Raw genomic sequence first — 19,719 nt, 5'->3', positions numbered from 1 at the left:
ACTCAGAGCTGTAAGCATTCAGAGGTGAACCTGGAGAGGAGGCAGGAGGACAGGGCCTCTGGGGACTCATCCCCAGAAACAATATGGAAAGGAATTGCCTCCATGCCCTGGTGAGTCTAGAAAATCACCTTGCTCATGGCCCCACGCCAGCCCGACAGATGGTCGCCCTGGGGGGTGGCATACTCTGCTCCAGGCCATCAGGTGTGTTCCCTGAAGGCAAGTGCCCCACCCAGGAGTTCTAGGGAGCCTGTCTGGGAGATAGTTCAGTTTGTGACATGAACTTTGCCTATCCCTATCTTCCTCTCAACCTCTGCTCCTTCTGGAGGGGAAAAGAGACTAGCTTTTCTCCTTGAAGCACATCTCTGAGCTGCATGGTGGTGGATGGATGTCCGGCTACCTTAGTTCCCACGTGATAGTCCCTTGCAAGCATAGTCTAAAGTTTCTGCCAATCAGCTCAGCTACTGAAAAGCTTAAAAGGCCAGGAAAGAGCAAAGGTGGGAGGCTGGGAGATGGCACAGTGGGTGAGAGCACAGGCTATACCAAAATAGGGATCCGAATTTGAATCCCCAGCACCTGCATGGAGAGCCTGGCTTGGCAGGATATTCCCGTAGCTACAGCCCTGTGGAGAGCAGATTCAAGAAGATGGCTGGTGTTAAGGTTTAAATCTCTGTTCTGCTGGACAGAACACACCAAGCCAACATGGTTCTGCTTGGAGAGGTTTAATGAGAGAAGAGGAGAGGAGAGGAAAGGCCAGCCATGAGCACGTGGAGGGAAGGGGTGGAGGGTGGGGAGAGAAGGGACAGGGATAGAGGGGGGAAAAGAGAGCAAGAAGGGGGGAGTAAGAGGGAGAGGAGGGTGCAAACAGCCCCTTATGTAGTCAGGCACAGCTGGCTGTTGCTAGGCAACTGTGGGGCGGAGCATACCTGGCTGTTCCCAGGTAGCTGTGGGGGTGGAATTTAGACCAAATACCAACAGCTGGGACTTGCTGGCTCGCCCAGTTAGCTCCAGGTTCACTGAGAGGCCTCATCTCAAGGGAATAAGGTAGAAAGTGCTAGAGCACAAAATTACCTGCTCTATTAGCCTTATGGGACAGCATGGGTATGTACACCTGTACAAATATGCATGCGTGAGTGTGCGTGTGTGCACGTGCACGCATGCACGCACGCACGCGCGCGCGCGCGCGCACACACACACACACACACACACACACACACACACACGCAAGTACACGGCGCGGTGAGAGTGGGAGTAGGGGTAGGGGTTGGGTTCAGAGCTTAGATAACAAACCCTGTGACCTCTACAGATCAGAAGGAAAATGAACTTTAAAATGTATAGTTTTATATTCTTTAACACAACAGATCTCTTGTGTTCTTCTCCCCCCTCCCCCTTTCCTCTTTTGAAGGCGTGAATCCTTTTTATAATAGAAGTGTGCTTGTAACAGTTCCTCTCCCAAATACTCTGGTAGAAAGCCTGGGGAAATTTTAATGGTTCTGAATTCAGCCTGTGGATTGGTGATAAGGATTCAATGCAAGAAGCCTTTTAACTCAGAAAAGAATCTGTTTGCAGCCATTGTTCAATAAATGCAAAGTATCTGGTTACTGGCACGTAGTACAATGCACCACTGAACTCCACAGAGCTGGCCAACTCCATGATGCCCATGGTGTGTGTGTTGGGGGGAGGTGTGTGTGCAAGTGTATGTGTGTGTGTGTGTGTGTGTGTGTGTGTGTGTGTGTGTGAGAGAGAGAGAGAGAGAGAGAGAGAGAGAGAGAGAGAGAGATTCTTCTAGCAGGGTCCACAGAATCAATGGACTCATGGGAACTTGCAGAGACCAGGAAACCTGTAGGGGTCTGCCCTAAGTCCTCTGCATGGACATTATGACTGAGTAGCTCAGGATTCTTGTGGAAATCCTAACCATGGGAGCTGGGTCAGGGGCTGTCCTTGACTCTTTTGCCTATGTGTGGGACCCTTTTCATCCTACTGAGGATTGGGAAGGAGGAAAGGGCTGGATGAAGAGGGTAGGGGAAGAGAGGTCGGGAGGAAGGGAGGGGAGGGGAAACTGGTCAGGATGTAATATACGAGGGAAGAATAAAAAGACTAAAGAAAGAATTTAAAACAGTGTTTCTCAAGGCTGAATGAATTGATACTTTTGAGCTGAGGCACAGTTGAAGGTTGTCAGTGTGTGCTGGTAATGACAAAGCTCAAAGGAAACTGGGAAAACCTCATGCCATGCCCTCTTTTTTTAAAACAAAACAAAACAAAACAAAACAAAACAAAAAAAAAACCAACCAAAACCCAGAAATACTGTCGGAAAAATTAAAATTAAACCTCACGAGAGTCTGTGGGCATGGAAAGTCACCAGCTCGCTAATATTAACACAGCTTGCAACAGAGCCTCACTGCTCAAAAATAGGACAGTCAGTCATATCACTATCGCTGGGCTGTTTACATTCTTCGGGCCAGCCCTGAACTTCTTCCTGCCTCTGGCCCCTGGGCATTGCCTTTCTGGAGGTTTCTGGATGATCAGCCAAGCTCCGCAGATTCCAGGAACTTTCCCTCAGAGAGGGAGCTGTAAGAAAGACACCTGCTCTGTTTGCAGCGAAGTGGTGGAGCTTCAAAGGAGCGGCTAGGCACCAGAGGCCACGTTTCTAGGTAGCATTTGGTTGCCGTCAGGGAGGGGCAGACGAGGACCCTCGGGCTTCCCCCTCACCATGGAGAACTTACTGCCTTCGTCCAGATTTTCTTTCTTGAAAAAGTATCCTCTCCACTCGATTCGGAAATATTTATCAACGCTGAGAAACCAAAAGGCCGAAGAACAGGTATTTTGTTTGTGCTAACTTTAAAAATAACCGGAGCTTATTTCTGGGTGTGGCTCGTCGAAGCTTGGGGAATGAACGCTTTCTGGGGCTTTCTTGTGCTCACAGGCACAGGTTGGATCCAGCTTGTTACTTGAGCTTGGCAATCAGAGGAGCCTGCTGCTTGGGAGGGATTACTTGACTGTGGAGGTTTTAGATCCTGAGCTGAAGCACCCGCTGCGGGGGGGGGGGGACGGGGACTTATTTTGCCTTCTTCCGATATCTAGATGAATCTACCATACTGCCGAGGTTACTCTTCGATACTTTGATCATTTCTTCAGTGTTTCAAAGACAGAATTTGAAACCACTCACAGCTCAATTGGTGAGGCAGCAAACCCTAGAAACACACTTGTTTTCCTGCATGTTTCTGCGCTTATGTTAATGTCACCAGGATCTGCAAAATGAGGATTTTCTGCATGGTCCTAATCAGATCATTAGTGGGCTGATGAGATCGTTTAGATATAATAGATAATTCTTATCTCCAGTTCGTAGAGGACAGGGCACAAGAATTATTAGTCCCTTTAGCCAATTGAAGGCTACAATTTCCAACAGGAGACGCTAGCATGCGGCTGTATAAGCATTTCTTTTTAAAAACCTGTTTTAAATGCCTGGTTATTTTCATTTAGAAACATGTGTGCTCATTACACTGATAACCTTATCCACTGATAGCTAAAAACTGCTCTCCTAATTGCACTGGATCAGAGAGGTAACAATGTGTGGCCCACTTAAATGCAGGAGTTCATTTAGAAGCCTGGCAAAGGAATACAGATATGAAAGACAGGTCTGTCACCACGATGAAGGTGACCAGCCCCAAGCACTCCGAACGGTGCTCTCACTAGAACGGCAGAGGCAGGCAGCGGATATTGCTAGTGTCTGTTTGTTTTCCTTGGTGGTAGAAAATGACCCAGTTAGTAAGATGCTTCCCAGACACGGAAGCAGAGACCGGCAGAAGGAAAACCCTTCGGTGACCCCTTTTCCCCAAAGCGCATGCCTCGTTTGAAAGACAAACCCAACAGATCGTCATTATTGGGTTTTCAAGGAACTGCCTCCATGCGTCTACAGAAGCGATTCTGACTAGTGCTAGGGACTCAGTCTGCATCAAGGGAGCTTTTACCTCATTTACCTCTCTCTCTGTTTTGGTGTAACACTCAGTGGGAATCAATTCATTCTCTCTCTCTCTCTCTCTCTCTCTCTCTCTCTCTCTCTCTCTCTCTCTCTCTCTCTCGGCAGGCCTTGGTTCTGAAGTAGAAAATAAGAGGACCACATGGTGGTACCCAGAGTCTTTTTTTTTACACCAGTAGCAATGTCATTTGCTCCCCCCCACACACAAGGGAGGGGGAAAGAGTGGTTGATAGCATGGCTGTGGGGGATGGGGCATGGATTTCTTCCCTCTTCTGAGTAATGTGTGTGGAGAGAGGTGGCTATGTTGCTTAAATAATCCTGTGGGCTTTTTGTTTGTTTGTTGAAGTGTTTTATTGTTTACTTATTTATTAAGTTATTTGTGTGTGTGTGTGTGTGTGTGTGTGTAGGTGCCCAAGGGAAGGACATAGAGGATAGAGGTTGAGAGCAAGTTGTCTTGTCTTAGTTTCTCCTCCGTATTATCGTTTTGAGATGACCTTACTGAAACTGAAGCTAGATGTTGTGACCGGGTTGGCTGGGCAGCAGGCCCTCAGGATGCCCCTCTCTGCCTGCCAGTGCTGGCGTTGCAGGTGTGAGTTCCTGACCCCAGCTTTTCACATGGGTTCTGGGCATCAGGACGCAGTTCTTCTAACACGTACAGCAGGTGTATTCCCACTGAGCCGTCTTCCCAGCCGTTACTTATTTGGTTTTTTTGAGGCAAGTTCTCAACAGAGCCCAGGTTAGCCAAGCCTGTCTTTGAATTCCTCATCCCCCTGCCTCTACTTCCCAGGTCCTGGGATGTATGGGTATGTAGCACCACACCCAGATGCTGAAAGTTTATTCTGAAAGTACTAGAAAATCATGCCTTGAGAAGAGCCGTCAGATCCAGTATGGGGATGTGAGACTTGGGCTGGGTAGATGGTCATCTCCCCAGTTTACAGCCATGTGGAGTGGCTGGGAACAACTGAAAGCTTTATGCTATGTTATTCATGTTCTATGTACGTTAATGGAAAAATACTGCGTTTGACTCCTTTCTAGAGCCAATTACGGCTTTTCAGGCATACGGAGAAATTGGGTCAATCCGGTTAAACTTGGAAAGCACGGTAAGGGGTTGTGGGGAAGGCTAATGATGGCCACATTCAGACAGCTATTGCCTCTCTTCCTTACAACCCTGCAAATCAGATCTACAACAGAAAGCTGAGGGGGTAGAGACGCACAGAGCAGGAGCATTCTTCTGGAAGCCAGCCAGTTAGAAAATGTAAAAGCCTGAGTTTTTAAACTTTATCCTTTTTGCCATACTCCCCCTCACAACAACCTAGTGATAACAACAGGCTACTGACCTATTTCCTGGACAGTGTCCCCAAACCTCAGACCACTGTCATTCTGACTGCCATTTCCGTGTGTGTGTGTGTGTGTGTGTGTGTGTGTGTGTATGTGTATGTGTGTGTGTGTGGTATTTATTTATATAATATATACAATTAATTCCTAATTTTCTGTACTTATTACTTAAATCACCCATTAGCAAATTTGTTTAGGGAAAAATTCATATTGTTACTGTAGTTGAAAAAAAAACAATGCCACTTGCTATAGCTAGAAAACTAAATGCATTCAAAGCAGAGCCTTTAAGTAGACAATGTTACCTGTGTACACAGCTTACTGCTAGCTCTTAGAAAGCTGAGATAGGAGGATTAAGAAATGGGGGTCCAGCCTGGGCTACATATAAAAATAAAAATCAAAAGTGAAAAAGAGAAAGGAACATCAAAGGTACATTCTAAGCCTGAAAGCTATTTTGTTTGGTTGTTTGGTTTGGTTTGCTTTTCTGAGACAGGGTTTCACTGTGCAGCCTTGACAGTCCTGGGACTTGCTTTGTAGACCAGGCTGGCTTCAAATTTACAGAGATCCACCTGCCTCTGCCTCCTGAGAGTTGGAATTAAAGGCATCTGCCACCACTGCCCCGCTTCTGAAACCTGATTTTTAAGAAGGAAAATTGGCTTGCAACTGAGCTGTTCAGGGATGGGAGTGTGGCTCAGTGGTATATACTTAACATGCACAAGGCCTTAGGGTTGACACTCAGTGCCCCCAACCAACCAAAGGGGAAGTACGCACTTAAAGCTTTCTTGGAGGCCAGCTGAGGCATCTCCTGAATGACGATGGGGGTGGGGTAGGGGTAGGAATTAAAAGGCAAGACAAACTCTTCCAATTCCGAGTGATTCGTTGTTGTCGAATGTAGTATCTGCACCCTAATGTCTTCACACTTAAGTGCCAACAGGTTGGTAATCCCAGACACACCATCTGCTTCTGCTCCTCGGTGTGTTCAAACACACTCCCCTCTGAGAATTCCTCCTCTACTTATTACAGCCTGCCTGGAGACGCCCCCTGCATCCTTACACTCAGGTTGCATGGACTGAGAAGAGAACCTTCCTCCAGCTCTGCAGGGAGATACAGCAGAGCCCTCTCTTTCCTATCCAGATAGCCAGCACTTTGATTACCTCACACTGCTATCGTGTTCAGCATGGTAACTAATTGCTTCCATGTCAATATACATATATGCACATGTGACCTTGCCTCATGAGCTGTTTACTCCCTCAAGCTCACTGTGCAACATGCCAAAGGCTGGTGTGAGAGACACCTGTACTACAGACAGAGGATAGGTACCAGAATGCCTGTGACACACACTATTTTTACCCATGTCTTGAGTAGGCCAAAGGGTCCCCCCACCCACCTCCCGCCATACCATGGTCTAAGTCATGGTCACTGTTACTCTTATCCACAGTGTCTCCTCGATGTTCTTCCCCTTGTCCTTGGTGTTGTAGAGACAGGTTTTGACCCAGGACTTGGTTTGTGGGTAGCTTTTGTTGTCGGTGGTGATGTGTCTGTTGGGGCACGTCAATGTCTTCGCTCTTAAGTACCGACAGGGATGTGGTATTCCAGATACACCATCTGCTTCTCATCCTCTGTGCGCCTAGATCTCTAGCAGCAAACACTTCACGAATCTGGGTCTCTACCCAGGTAGAAGGTTAAAGTCATGAGTATGTGAAGATGCTATATTGGGAAGACTCACGATTATCAGAATTCATGAGATGGTACAGCAGGAGCAGGTAGCCACACTTCAATGGACCTTGAATTTGTTAAGTCCAACATGGTTGCGGTTCCTTTATTTTGGCCTTAGAGCAACAGTCAAGGTGTGGTTCATGCATCAGCATCCAGCTAGTGGGAGAATAAATGTGACTTGCAGGTAACGCTCTTCGGAGTACTAGAGACCAGCTGCTCTGTGGCTCAGGTGACCAAGAGGGCCACTGAGTAGGGAAGGGAGAATTTGTTCTACCACTTGGTAGGCTGTTCCTTGGCTTCAGCCTAGGGTGGCCTATGGGGACATAGAGCTCTTCACTGCTTTTGAGGGTGGCAGACTTGGCAGGGATATTATGTATGGATGTAAGGAGCCAGCGTGTGAGCTCATTTGGAAAGACTGTTCTCTCTTTGTTAGATGAGGTCTGCTAGTCCTATAGCCTTCAGTTATGACCTTAGAGCCAATCACTCTCGAATGCTCACTGGGAGTACACTGTGGCCTTGTATATTCAGTTACCTGTTCAATGACTATCTGGACGCCTTGCAAACACGGTAAATTGACTGTGTTCAGGGAGAGCTCTCCAACTCCGTCCTATAAACTAATTTCTCTTCCAGCTTTTCTATCAGTCAACTTAAGAGCTCAGACCACGAAACCTTGGCATCATCTTGGTATCTGCCTTTCTCTTCCTTACCCCGTTTCCCACGCATTTCAAAAGACCTCGTTCTTTGAGGGAAAGAACTGATGAAATGTAAACACACAGACACACTTATTGAAATGGTTTCCAAGGAATGCTGGGTAATACAACACAAGCGTCTATACACTAGAAGCTACAAACCTCATAGCTGTTCAGTCCACAAAGCTGAGTACTTTAAGTATTCCCGTCCTGGAGCTGAAGGTCTGGAAGGTTTCTAGTTAGTCATCTTGAGTCCAGTTTGGAAGTCAGAAGAATTTGGAGTCTGATGGTAACAGCCGTAATACCCAGACAGCAGCAAGAAGCAGAGGCAGGCAGGCAGGCAGGCAGGCAAGCCACACTGCTTTTCTTCAGATCAGAAGGTTTCCAAGGCGACAACTAGCACACTAGCCAATTCTCAAATGATTATTCAATTTGCCACCATCTTCTTACACACCCTCTCCTCCCTGGATCATTGCAGTGAGAGCCTTCCGGTTCCTGTCCCATATCCACTCTTACTGCTGGAATCCTCACTCTGTAGCGTTCAGAATTTTCTTCTCTACATGAAATCTTCCTTCACCCCAACGAAGGAACACAACTCTTTACAGTTGTTGCAGCACCAGTACTGGATGCATGTCTGGCACAAATAAGACATAAATGTGGGTGAATGAATGAAGGACATTTCATCACTATCGGAGATTTCGTAGGGTCAGGTACATCACAGGGGTAGGATGCTATCATTCAGAGCAGACGATGGTAGCATTAGTGACCCAAGGCTGAGGCAGAGAAGAGCCAAGCTTTGGGAATTGGCTGTCAGCCTGTGCCTCTCTTTAACAGCCTCATCAGCTGAGATCTCTCCTCCTGGAGATCCCTGGCGAGGGGAAGATGTGAGGAAGGATCGGAAAGCACAGGTTGACTAATTTCACAGATAAGATTTTGAGATGATCTCAGCTAACAGAGCCTTGCTGTCTTGCACAGAAAAAAAATTTTTTTCTGCGTAAAGATTAGCATTAAGAACCGATCAAATAGGTTGTGTCCGTTTAACAGCCAATCTGAATCTACTTGTGATGTGAAAAGTCCTCTCCGGAGCAGAGAGATATAGTATAATTTAAACTACATTTTAATTACAGATTACAATCACAGTTTGTTTGGGAGGCTGGTCTAAAGTTTCTCCACAGTGGCTTAAGAGAATGTGCCTCAGTCCAACAGGATCCATGACTTTTGTTTCTATTTCTTTTTAAAAGAAATTTCTATCCCTCCTTACTTATTTGCCTTTAAAAAAAAACGATACTGCTGGGACTTGAACCCACGCCCTTGCACAGGTGAGGCAAGGGCTCTACCTCTAAGCTATGTCTCTAACCTGATAAATAGTATAACTTTTTTTTTCCCTGCTCTTTGATTTTTAGAGAATGCCTACTTCAAAGTTAAGATGTTAGGTATTTGAATTGAGCTTGAATTTTAGAAAGCTGGGTCTCTCAAACCTGAGGGTGCATTGATCCTCCTCCCCAATAAGTCTGTGTTGGGTCTCAGTATTCCCAATAAGGTTTCCAGTGTTGCTGGTATGCGCTCAGCCTCCCTAGGTAAAACGGCACACATTCTACTACTGCGTGATCTAAGACATATGAAGAGTTTTTAAGCTTCTAAAGGTAATTTGGTTAGCTTGAGGTTATACCAAAGTTATCTATTTTTAAAAGTTGTGGGGTTTTGTTTGTTGGCTCTTTAAGTCTTTTTTTTTTTAAAGATTTATTTATTTAATGTATACAAGTACACTGTAGCTGTCTTCATACACACCAGAACTCATTACATATGGTTGTGAGCCACCATGTGGTTACTGGGAATTGAACTCAGGACCTCTGGAAGAGCAGTCGGAGCTCTTAACCCCTGAGCCATTTCTCCAGCCTGGCTCTTTAAGTCTTGATGGGGCTGGTGAGCTGGTTCAGCTGGCGAAAGCACTTCCTGCCGAGCCTGGTGACCTGAATTTGACCTCTGAGACTCACATGATGGAAGAGAAGAATGGAGGTCTTGCACTTAAACATGGACACACGCATGTACATGTAACGTAGACAGACACACCAAATAAGTAAGAATGTAAAAAAGGAAGTCATGAGGGCTGATGGTGTGCAGTGGTGGAGTATATGCTTAGCAGCACAAAGGGCTGGGCTTTGTCTGGCTTGTGTGCGTGCATGTGTGTGCATGTGCATATATGAGTGTGCGCATGCGCCTATGTGTGCATGGGTCCATGTATGTGCTTGTATGCGGGCACGTGTGAGTGTTTATGTGTGTGGGCATGCATGCCTGTGTGAGTGCATGCATGTGTGTGTGTGCTAGTCCTTGTGTGCCTAGGTGCACGTGTGTGTGTGTGTGTGTGTGTGTGTGTGAGAGAGAGAGAGAGAGAGAGAGAGAGAGAGAGAGAGAGATTCCTGAAGGAACTGGAAAGTGCCCAGTGTCCTTGGGATTGGTTTGAGAAGAGAAAGATTTAATGGTTTGGGTGCAGGGATAGAATTTAAAACAGAGGGCAGAGATTTACACCTCCCTCGAGTAGGAGTTTGGGTAATTCTGTGTAGATAGCACTGGAAGTCAATTGCTGTGATAAGACGAAGCTGCACCTTAGTATTCCTGGCTATTAAATATGACATTAAAAGTGGAACTATCGTGGTAATTACAGAATTCCTCTAGCTGATGGGAGGGGGAAAGGCTGCATTTGTAGAAGGGGAGAATCGAGTTACCAACATCCCATAGCCTGGAACTGACGAGGTGCAGGGAGCTCAATGGCTTCTGAGTCACCATCGCCCAGTGTCAGGATCTGCCTTCCTCACAAGCCTATTGTAGGGAATTGGGGGAATTGGCACCACCCATGCTCCTGTAACCCAGTCAGGCTCTTCGTGCTCCCTCAGTTGGCATCCATGCCACTTCCATGTCCTTTCAACCTCTTAGCTAGATACTGTCTTCCCTCTCCCAGAACCTCACCCCAGAGGCCATCGTTACTTCTCACCTGAGGCAGGGGATAGCATCCTACGATTTTCCCAAGATAGTTTTCCAAGGCCCCAGCTTGTGAACTTTCAGTGGCTTCTACTTGCTTTGGGGATAAGTATGGGGCTCCCCGTCATGGAGGCCTTGATTGGTTTCCCTCTGATGCCTTTCCTTACTACATGCTGGTTTCATCTCCCTCTGCACCTACAGTACCCCTATCTATTCACCCAGTTTCTCTTTCCCTGTTACTTCCTGGCCAGAGTCTTTTCTCCACTGGTTCCCTCCCTGCCTTCCTCTAGTTAACGTCTACTCTCCCCTCAGATCATCACTAAGCATTCTCTTCACCTGGGCAGTTTTCCCTGCTGGGCAAATGCTCTACACTGTGCTGTATTTCCAGCCCCTAGTCGGGTTCCTCCACCCCAGTCCTGTCCAGTATATGCTCTAAAGAAACCGTGCAATTCTTCTTTGCCTGTCCCTGTCCTGAGCAATTCCATTTGTTTATAGAGCTATTTAATACCAACAGGTCCTAGACAATTAGCATCTCGCCTGTCAGACGTGAGGCACTGAATCCAGGCTGATGGAAATGACAGAATGGGGAGTAAGGGGTGTCATGAATTCTATCCAGAGACAGAAGTGCTTAAAAGAATCCTGGTTGTTAGGTCCGGCAAGGAGGAGACAGGATGTGAGTATCTTTATCAGTGCTTGTGTATGTGCTCTGTAAGATTTGTAGGGCTAATTTGTGAAGAAAGCTAGGTGTGTGTTTTGAAGGTTACAGAAAAAAAACTAAGCATGACTCGTGGGCAGAATCATAATGAGTCGCCGCTTACAAAATCCACGGTTACAGGTCCCTCTTTGAAGATCATTGTAACAATGGTTTCTGAATGGGAAAGAGAATACTGAATGACTTAGGTTGGCCAGTTCTAGCCGTAAGATTCTAGACAGCGGCCAGTGGAAAGATGAAAGAAAGTCAGACTCAAACGACTTGAGGGGTCCTGGCAGTGTGCACATCCTCCAGCCAGAAAGGAAATATAACTATGTGTAGTAGTGACCTCAGGTGAAAAGCTTATGGAACGTGGACTAGCTTTCCTGAGCCTAATGGACCAATGAATACACAGCTTCGTAGCTTTTATGGCCCCCTCCAGTCAAAGGATAAATAGTCAGGTGTACTTAGATAGTCATGGAGAGATAGGAGCACTGAGGAACTTGGGGTTCTTCTGTGACATTTTAAATAGTAAGTCTCTCCCCAGTGTAAAGCCTCTTATTAATTTTAGTCTGTTTTCCCTGAATTTAACATTGCCAGTGTTCTGTTTTTCAGTGGGAACTCCTAAAGACCACGTTCTGTCCCTGTCCCTATTGCTCACATCTCCTGAACTGTGCTGCTCTACTTGGGTCACACCTGGGCTGACATCTGTACCCAGCTGCCTTCAAAATGTAAAATCCGTATGCGACGGCCTGTCCTGTCATTGTGTCTCTGAAATAAAGGACACAACTGCAAACCCTTGTACATTCCTGCAGATCCCGAAGCTGTGTGCTTATCAGACTCAGTGATAAAACACCAGAGAAGACTCCAGTCCTCAATTGGTTCACTTTTCTGGGGGTAGGGGGTAGGGAGCAGGGGGCAAGGTTGGAGACCACAGTGGAATAGTAGACAAAGGAAACCATGCACTTCATTGTCTGGGAAACTGAGAGGAAGAGGGGTTGTGGTAGGAACATAATCTTTAAGGAAATGTCCCCAGTGACCGTTCTTCCACTAGAACCTTCTTCCAGATGGTGCCATCATCTCTCAAGAGCACCAAAGGGTTGGTGCTTTTTGATACAGGATTCTCTGGGAGACCTTCTGGATCCCAAATATGGAGGCTTGCGAGCCAATTTCACTCCTTTGACAGCTCACACATGACACTTTGCCAACTTCTGTTCAGAACAGAGGATGGCAAAATCTCACACCGTGAACAGACAGTTCCACGTCTTGACAGCAAAAGAAATGATTTCTCTACATATGTTGTACTGCTCAACATTGGTGTGAAAATGCCGAAATTATTATTATTAGCTTGCTCACCCTAATGGGAAGTATGGCTTGGGAGAAACAATGAGAGAATACATTTTAGAAGAAGGAGCTTAAGTTTTTTTATCAAGTGCCTTACCTGGGCTAAGCACTTGGCAAGTTCTTTAGCTCTGCCCTTGGTTAATCCTCATAACACTTGCAAGGTGCATCATGGCATCCTCATCTTGCAGCTAAGAAGGATGACGCTTAGGGAGGTAACATAACTGGTTACACAGGTCATAAATGGTGGCAGTATGATTTTGACTCCAGATCTGTTGACAAACCTCTTCACATGAGACAGACACCTTTCCCTTGACATTGGTGGTCCCTTACTCTTCCTCCTCTTGGTCTTCCTTTTACTTTTTCCTTACAATCAGATGTTCTTAAATTTACTAGAGATAACAGGACTGGGGAGATAGCTTAGTGCTTAGAAGTATTAGCTGCCTTTCCAGATGACACAGGTACAATTTCCAGCACCCATATGCAGCTCACATGTGGAGTACAAATATATATGCAGCAAAACATCAATACTCATAAAATAAACAAATAAAAATTTAAAATTATAATGGTTAGAACTAGAACTATGATAAGTTTTATTAGGAACACTTTTTAATCAAGACACATGTTTGTTATGGGTATTTATGTTGTATATCTTATATAATTATGGAGGCTTAGAATTCCCGTGTTCCTTTCTTGGTGAGTTGAAGGACCAGGGGAGTTAGTGATTTAATTTGGTCCAAGGAAGAAGGCCTGAGGACGGGGAACACTGAAGGCAGGAGATGAAGGTCCCCACACAGAAGGAACAAATATGCTTTTTCTATGACTTTTGGTTCTGTGTGTTCCTTTGTGGGTTGCATGAGGACGAACCATGTTGCTGCAGACACTGAGTCTAGCGATTCAAAGGCTCATCTATTCCCAGATCACTCTCTCAGATATGCTCAGAAATAATGTCTTACCAGCTGCAATCCAACCAGTGAAATTGACAAATTAAACATCAGAAGCCATAAATATCAGGATGATAAAAGTTAAATATTTGAAATGTAACAATTGCAAAGTTGAATGACAAATACCACAAATATCACAAAATGTAGAGGATAACATTGTTTTTTTTAATTAATTAGCTGAGGTATCCTAAAGTGATTCACTCCTACCTTGGGGGCGTGTCTTGGATCTTTAATCACCCCTCACATGACAGCAAGAGAGAACAGGAATGCAGACACTCCTTGCTACATTGAGGGTTCTTCTTTTCCTACCCCACCCCCCACTTCACCCCCACAACACCAGATACCAGAGAAACAAAAACAGAGGGAAAAGAGAATTTAGGAAAATCCCCGAACCTAATTTCTTTCTGTTTGTTTCTTCTTTGAGCAAGATGACTAAGAGACCACAACAACCACTACCAGTCACCCACCTTGCCCCTTATACTGTACCCTCTGAAAAGGTCCCAGAATTCCAAATGTCACATAATCACAGAAACTATCGGCAGCGGGCAAAACCATGCCTCTGCTAGAGCATGAGGCAAATCATAGTCAGCTACTGCAGACCGAAGCAGCCCCACAGCTCTACACCTGGAATTAAAAAGGAAGCACATTCTTATAATATTTCTGTGTTTTTTTAAAAAAACAAATTCCAGAAATTCTCACTACATCCCCTGGTCCTGATATATATATAAAATATATTTTAAAATATATATATATTTAAAGTAAGTCTTGAAAGAGCCATAGACTGGCTTCTGGCTGTGTTTCTCAGGCACTATATATACAACATTTTTGGGCTCAGGTAGTTAGAATATTCCTGGCTGTCATTTCTCCACCAGGGTAAATTAGAGATAGTGTAACCCTACAAACACTGCCTGCAAAATATGTTTATATATGCCATCAAACCTAACACAATCTAAATGCTTTCCTTGACTCGAGCTCTTTTGAGTCAGACCCAGAATAGAGTGGTGGCACATGGCACGGGATGGAGAAACATCAGAAAAGTCAGTGCTCTAACATCAATTGTGACTCAAATAATCTGCAAAAAAAAAAAAATTTTTTTTTCTTTACCAAAATGCAAGACTGTGAGAACATGCTGGAGTTTATACTTGAAATGGACTTTTGCTAGGGCAGTTCCCAAAAGCCTAACTTCTGTTGGTTTCCAAGAAAACCCTGCCCTGGATAGGGTTACAGAATCAAACCAATCTTGTACTGTAATGCACACGACTCTATGTCATAGATGGTCCACAAGGTCTGTGCTGAGCAGCAGTAGTTAGTACCCAACCTCACTGAGTGAGGGATTTGTTTTTCTTCTTTTCCAGGGTGTTTTGCAAATACAGTGATGTAAATTGGACTCGCTCTGGTGCTGGCAAGTCTCAAAGGCCCCGCCTCTCTGCCCCCATATACCTTTGAAAATGGATTTTTATTTGCGAAGGGATTGTTCACAAATAGGTCTCAAATTCCTATGTTAGCTTAATTAATATTAAACACACCGTTTACTATTCTTCTAATGGGGCGAGTTAACGCGTAGCGGGTAAGAGCGTGTTACTGCTGTTAAAGACCACATAGTAGAAAAATTGCAACTGCACTGAAGGAAGTCTTTAAAAATTCATTAAGAGGTAATCAAGCTTTTGCAAACCCATCTGTTATTTGCAGTTGTAACATGGTCAGTGTAACTTGCCCGATATCCTGCGAAAAGTCACCTTTCTGTTTGCTTTTCTTCCTGTGTTCATTGATCGTGCCTTCTTAGGCCCAGCTTCTCCACGGGTCCTCTTTTTAACTGAAGCTCTTGAACTTTCTACCTTTATCGCATCCATGGATAACTATTTTGAATGTTAGTGGTGCTTCTAATGGTGTCTGTACCATCATCTGTTACAATGTTTCTCACTCAGCTAGGCCATGGTTTTATAAATAAAAACAGCTCAGAGAGCAAAGCAAATTTGAAACACATTAATTTTTTTATATAGCAAATATGTTTACAACTAATTTTTAATTCTGTATGTGTGTGTGTGTGTGTGCATGTGTGTGTGTGTGTGTGTGTGTGTGTGTGTGTGTGTGCAGTTGAGTACAGAAGCCACATCCCCTGGAACTGGAGTCACAGCATATCTGTACCCAGGTTATCTGCAAAGCAATGATTGCTCTTTTTACAGTTATTTATCGGGTCACCAACAACCCCTTGTCCCCAGGGCTAACGTTAGAGATGGTTATGAGCCACCTGACATGGGTGATGGGAATCAAACCGATGCCCTCTGGAAGAGTGGCATGTTCTCTTAACTTCTAAACATCTCTCTAGCTCATGAAAAAATTTAAAACTGTTTAAATAGGGGGCTGGAGAGATGGCTCAGTGGTTAGGAACACTGGCTGCTCTTCCAGAAGAACTGGGTTAAATTTCCAGTACTGTTAATGGTGACTGACAGCCATCTGTAATTCTAGTTTCAGGGAGTCCAATACCCTATTCTGGCCTCCCGGGGCACTGGGCAAACAAGTGGTGCATAGACACGTACACAGACAAGAAACAAAACAACAAAACAAAATGCATATATGTAAAATAAAAATTCCCAATGCATAAAGACATCAAATAGTGTGAAACCTTTCCTTTTTCTCTGTCTCCAATACGAAACTTAACATAAAATGTCTTAAAAAATTATTATAGATTCTGAATTGTTACACAACTGAAATCTTTAATTTTTTTAAATGCAACTATTTCCACAGGGAGTATCCAGTTTCACGAGAATGGTATTTTCTATTTAGTTTGTAGGAAAAAAAATCATCTCTTTCATCTTTCTGCTATGGCTAAAAAGTCTGATAACCTCTGGTCAATGAGGCATTGTTCCAAAGGTCCCGGCTGGAATCAGGGAACAAAGGCTGGCCTCATCAAAGGCTGGCCTCATAGCTGGCATTACAACACTGCCTCTTATGTGGCACTCTTCTCTCTGTCTCTGTCTCTGTCTCTGTCTCTGTCTCTGTCTCCCTCCCTCCCTCTCTCTCTCCCTCCCTCCCTCCCCTGCCCCCCCCTCTTCTTTATTCCCAAAGCATGGCCGGTGTGATGTGCCGAGCCAGCCGAGGTTCCTACAGGAAAGAAGTGTGATCCCTTTGGGACCCTAAATGCTCTTTCCGGCCACAGTTTTCCATAACTGGTTTTAGGCTAATAGACAGCTACTTGAGAGAGTTTCAATTCTTACATGACTTAAGGATGATGGAGAGAGTTTTAAATACCAATGCGCACCCTCACTGTGTCCTTTAGAATTAAAGACTACTTATCACGATCAAAACAGTCTTTAGATGAATGCTTTCTGCTTCTTGCAAATCAGTGCTCAAACCTAGGCAGGCATTGGAATCACCTGAGGGAGTAATTAAAGCCTAGACTCCTGGACCTCATCCCCAGAGTTACTAATTCAGCAGGACCGGATGAAGCCTAAGAATTTGCTTTTCTAACAAGTTCCCAGGTGGTAGGGACCCTTCTTTGAGAACTCTTATGGAGGCCGGTTGATGATGCGTGTTTTGTAGAAGCAGAGTTGGTAGGGATTGCTGTACTTTCTCAAGAACAGCCGAGTGTCACTTAGAAAGATGTAGCATCATTGTTGATGCCGGGGGAACAGTAATGAGGACTTATGGCTTGGAAAGTTCTTAATTGACCATTTTCTATCAGCAGTCTCAAGCCAAGCATTACGTAACACTTACTAATGCAAGAAATGATTAAGCAGTTTCTTTGTGCTAAGACTCTAACGTGCAGACTCCTATCTATCTATTCCTTTTCGTTATGGATGTTTATTGATTAAACTGAAGGGGCAACTGGGAATTTTAGTTGTGAATTTAAGTTGTGGGACATCATAAAGGTAGAAGAGCTGTCCTGCCCTCTCTACGATCCAAACTAAAGCCACCATGAAGTCTCAATATTAAAAAAATAAATTTCCCTCACCCCTACACTGCCTCGCGCACAAAAGGGACGTTGAAGACTCAGAACAGCAATTTAGCTGCAAAGATGAAATCAGAATTCCTGCTGCTTTTTAGATCCTAGACATATGTTTATATGTATTTTGTTGATTTTTTTTAATAGAGCATGTTAATGAACATGTCCCAATTACCTCCTGAATAATCTCTCTAAAATACTTGCCTCTGCTAATTTATTCATAAGATTACACTCTCATTTTAGCAACCCTTCCCAACTCTGAGAAGACAAGCCCAAGAGATTTGCGAAAAGCTTCTACTTGGAGCACGAGTTCCCCAGTAGTTGTGTTTGAAGGTTAAATGAAAACCCACAAGTAGATCATAGACAGCGACCGAGAACCAGCCAAGAAAGACAGTGACTATATAATTAAATAATCCAGTCTTGACTGTCATCGAGAGAGCGTCAGGACAGATGTTCTAGATCCGGGAATTGGTCCCTCTCAATGTCGTTTTGAGTCCATCATGAAATGAGTAGGGCCAGACTTGAGTAAAACAAGATGGCGAGTGGAGGGGGGGACGTCAGCAAGCTGGGTAGCCTCTTGTGTGCTTTCTAGCAGGGCACCGTGGAAATATGCAGGGAATCAAAGACGGACACTCTGCTTTTACACTGGGCCGGGAGAAACCCTGCGTAAGGGGCATCGCCCATGTGAGTCACGGCTTTATGAGTTCTAAGAAGCAGTTGAGCTGTTTGCCTCCCGGGTTTTTGGCAACTGAGTCTACTCAGCCCGTACGTAGAACTGCGTCGTCTCTGTCGGAAAGCGCTAAGCTTGTCTGGGTTGTTCAGAAGAAAATTGATTTCTAGTTTTCCCAAATGTAAATGCTTTAATCAAATGTTCAGTCTTGGTTGGCATTTTCCCATTCCCTGATTACTCGTGTTTTTCCACGGTGTAATCTCGTCGGTTTGGTGGTGTAGCTCAGTGGTAGAGTATCCACACTGCAGGCGGGAGGCCTTGACTTCCATCCCAAGTACTCTCTCCTGTTAAACAAACGGAGAAACAAAGCCAGGGTTGGTCATTTGAGCCTAGGAAACGACATATGACCATGTGGGTGCTGTAGGTTTTCACCTGCCCTGGCAGATGTATCTTTGTGTTTGTCGGAAGAGAACTCGCCCAACGTCAGTTTTCAATCCTGTTGAATCTGCCGCTGTTGCCACTGGTTAAGAAAAAGAAAAGGAAAAAGAAAAGGAAAAAGAAAGCCAGCAACCTGGGTTGCGAGGCTCAGTGCAATGGTGGAATTCTTGCTGGACATGTAAGAGGCCTGGAGTTTGAGCCTTGGCTTGGAACAAAAAATAAAGTTTCAGGGTACACAGCCACATAAAAAACGAAAAGCCTACATGTCGCTTCAGTTTTCAAGAATGAGGTATAGTCGTATGTTTTTAAAACATCACTAATTAGAGTCGAGAGAAACGTCTCCACAGAACTCCTGAAGTCAAGAGCCAAGTTTCTGCTTCACTTCCTAATATGGGCCTTAAAAACCATAGCCTCAGTTCAGTCATCTGACCCTCCCATTAACATTGCCTTGAGCATTTTTTAAAATTTATTTATTTTATGTATGTGAGTGCACTGTTGCTGTCTTCAGACACACCAGAGGAGGGCATCAGACCCCATTACAGATGGTTGTGAGCCACCATGTGGTTGCTGGGAATTGAGCTCAGGACCTCTGGAAGAGCAGCCAGTGCTCTTAACCACGGAGTCACCTCTCCAGCCCCGCCTTAGGCATTTTTCATGGCTGCCGTGGCACTTTGTCATTTGATTATGTCACAGGCCATGCTACGTTAAACTCTTTACATCTTTCTAGGAACAACCAGCTAAATGTTAACCTCTTTCTCTAATTGCTTCCTCTCATTCAACCTACTGATTTGGATGCTTCTAGTTACGAGCAGAAGAAAGTGTCACGTGTTGTCCCGTAGTACAGGAAGCCCAGCGCGTGTCAGGCTCTAGTGGGGGAACTGGCTTCTTCCTGTCACTACTCTTCATCCTTGCTGTTCACTTGTCACCAGGGATGTGTGGGAAGAGGAACACTGAGATCGTCGCAGCCCTCTCAAGCATTGAGTAGGATGTCCTGTCCAGCCACAGG

At 44.9% G+C, this 19,719-nt stretch overlaps 1 protein-coding gene across 3 annotated transcripts in view; it reads left to right on the top strand.

Moving 5' to 3' along the window:
* The first annotated feature begins 2,400 nt into the window (after nt 1-2,400).
* Nucleotides 2,401-19,719, top strand: part of Atp2c1 (ATPase secretory pathway Ca2+ transporting 1) — a 121,156-nt gene continuing 103,837 nt past the window's right edge. For all 3 annotated transcript variants that reach the window (XR_005487741.2, XR_010053920.1, XM_039080729.2), the window contains exon 1: nt 2,401-2,815. Coding sequence is in view for 1 of the 3 variants with exons in the window: in XM_039080729.2 (XP_038936657.1) it covers nt 2,708-2,815 (108 nt within the window). In the remaining 2 variants the exon portion in view is untranslated. The remainder of the gene's footprint in view (nt 2,816-19,719) is intronic.

Source organism: Rattus norvegicus, chromosome 8, assembly GCF_036323735.1.
Source record: "Rattus norvegicus strain BN/NHsdMcwi chromosome 8, GRCr8, whole genome shotgun sequence".
Taxonomy (NCBI): Eukaryota; Metazoa; Chordata; class Mammalia; order Rodentia; family Muridae; genus Rattus; species Rattus norvegicus.
Note: the sequence above shows the minus strand (reverse complement) of the source record. Positions and strands in the feature narration are given on the sequence as shown.